The sequence below is a fragment of the Protomyctophum parallelum genome (assembly GCF_964188405.1).
Source record: "Protomyctophum parallelum genome assembly, chromosome: 22".
NCBI classification, from domain to species: domain Eukaryota; kingdom Metazoa; phylum Chordata; class Actinopteri; order Myctophiformes; family Myctophidae; genus Protomyctophum; species Protomyctophum parallelum.
The window spans coordinates 16,617,137-16,619,636 of NC_139714.1; the positions used below are offsets into that span (position 1 = coordinate 16,617,137).

At 43.7% G+C, this 2,500-nt stretch overlaps 1 protein-coding gene across 1 annotated transcript in view; it reads right to left on the reverse strand.

Annotated features, from left to right (window-relative positions):
• Positions 1 to 2,500, reverse strand: part of scube1 (signal peptide, CUB domain, EGF-like 1) — a 151,409-nt gene that overhangs the window by 12,317 nt on the left and 136,592 nt on the right. The window contains 3 exon segments of the mRNA XM_083757696.1: positions 637 to 754; positions 1,687 to 1,690; positions 1,692 to 1,786. Coding sequence (XP_083613822.1) covers positions 637 to 754; positions 1,687 to 1,690; positions 1,692 to 1,786 — 217 coding nt within the window.

The following is a 2,500-nucleotide window of genomic DNA, read 5'->3' on the forward strand; positions in this document are numbered from 1 at the left end:
ATAGTTGCTTTGTAAAGAGTTGTAAAGAGAAATCAATAAACATATGTTTAAAAATAAATATATATATATATATATATCCAGGGAACAGAGACGGACAACTTACTGCATCAAACTTATCTATTAGCAATAAAGCTAATAAATAAGTTAATGCAGTAAGTTGTCCGTCTCTGTTCCCTGGAGTGTGCAGTCCCTTCCTTGGAAGGTTTTTTTCTTTTTTGATGTCTATGCCTGCTAACTAGACTTGCACCTCCTACGGGTCTTTTTGGATGTGCAGGAGTCCCTTTTTTGTCTTATATATATATATATATATATATATGTATATATATATTTTTATATATTTACTATTTAGTCCTAGTTTAGTCCTAGCGTAGTTTTATATGTAGTTGTTATGTAGTGGTCATGTGTCCTATGCTGGTTTACCTTGTAGTTTTATATGTAGTTATGTAGTGGTCATGTGTCCTGTGCTGGTTTGTAGTTTTATATGTAGTTGTTATGTAGCTGTCATGTGTCCTGTGCTGGTTTACCTTGTAGTTTTATATGTAGTTGTTATGTAGCTGTCATGTGTCCTGTGCTGATTTACCTTGTAGTTTTATATGTAGTTGTTATGTAGTTGTCATGTGTCCTGTGCTGGTTTACCCTTGCAGGCTCTGTTTGGCCGAGTCGCGGTGTTTCTCCTTGTTCCGAGGCCTCAGGTGACACTTGGCGTCTTTGATCTTGAACCTGGCCTTCTGTTTGATGGGAGGGGCCAGCGTGTCTACAATTTACATACACAAGAGAAAGAAAGAAAAACATTTGAATACCGTTGAGCAGCCCAACAGTTCAGTTCACAATTAAGGCAACAAACAACACATTTTTTTTGTTTTTTTTAGGCATTACTGTTTTATTCTGACTTGGGATTGTTATTCCATTTATGCCTGACGTCGAAATAAAAAAAAACGTTCGCTATGAAAGAATATATATATGTTCGGTGAGTGACACACTTCATAGCAGGGACCCTGCAGGACCCTTCCTCCTCACACATATCTCCCCTCACTCTCACTATTTAAACGCACGCACGCATACATACACACACACGCACACGCACACACGCACGCACACGCACACACACACACACACACACACACACACACACACACACACACACACACACACACACACACACACACACACACACACACACACACACACACACACATTCCTCTGGCCCGGCACTTTATTACCTGTCCAACATGTACAAAGTGCTGAAGGATATATATGGTGGGAGTGCTGAGAGTTAAAGAGAGAGATTAGAATGGAGTGAGGGGGAGGAGAGAGAGAGAGAGAGCAGAGAGAGAGAGAGGGCCGAGTTCAAGTTCACGCTGCACGCGTTCCTGCTCAGGACGAGGCGAGAGGAGCACGCTGCACGCGCTGCCTAAATATGTCCCAAACCGCCCCCTAAGGTCTTCCACTGCTGGCCTGCTCGCTTTGCCTAAAAGAAATGGCAACTAAAAAATACGGGCAAGCAGCTTTTTGCTTCTACGGGCCGACGGCATGGAACAAACTCCCACGGTACCTTCGACAGGCAGCCTCTGTAGTTTAACAAACTCCCACTGTACCTTCGACAGTCAGCCTCATGTCATGAAAGGTGCTATACAAATAAAGTAATATTATTATTATTATTATTGTTATTGTTATTATTATCATTACCTGCCACAGGTGAGTAAAGCGGCTGTGACGTTCCTCTTTTGGGGAGCTTTCCCTGGTGGAACGGGAACCCCACAACTCAGTGTGTAGCTGTTTTCTGAGTCTGTAACACACACACACACACACACACACACACACACACACACACACACACACACACACACACACATCAAGGTCAGTTGAAAAAAGAGGCACGCAACTGACCTTTGTTTTTAGACCCACTTAGGAAGTTTTTAAGAAGATTTTGGCATTTCTTTAATTTCGACGTCAGGCCTATGAGAGGTAAGGATGTTAGGGACTTATTGAGGCATGAGGCCCAAATGAGAGGTCAGGATGTTAGGGACTTATTGAGGCATGAGGCCCAAATGAGAGGTCAGGATGTTAGGGACTTATTGAGGCACCATGAGGCCCAAATGAGAGGTCAGGATGTTAGGGACTTATTGAGGCATGAGGCCCAAATTGAGAGGTCAGGATGTTAGGGACTTATTGGCACCATGAGGCCAATGAGAGGTCAGGATGTTAGGGACTTATTGGCACCATGAGGCCAATGAGAGGGTCAGGATGTTAGGGACTTATTGGCACCATGAGGCCAATGAGAGGTCAGGATGTTAGGGACTTATTGGCACCATGAGGCCCAAATGAGAGGTCAGGATGTTAGGGACTTATTGAGGCATGAGGCCCAAATGAGAGGTCAGGATGTTAGGGACTTATTGAGGCACCATGAGGCCCAAATGAGAGGTCAGGATGTTAGGGACTTATTGAGGAGCATGAGGCCCAAATGAGAGGTCAGGATGTTAGGGACTTATTGAGGCACCAT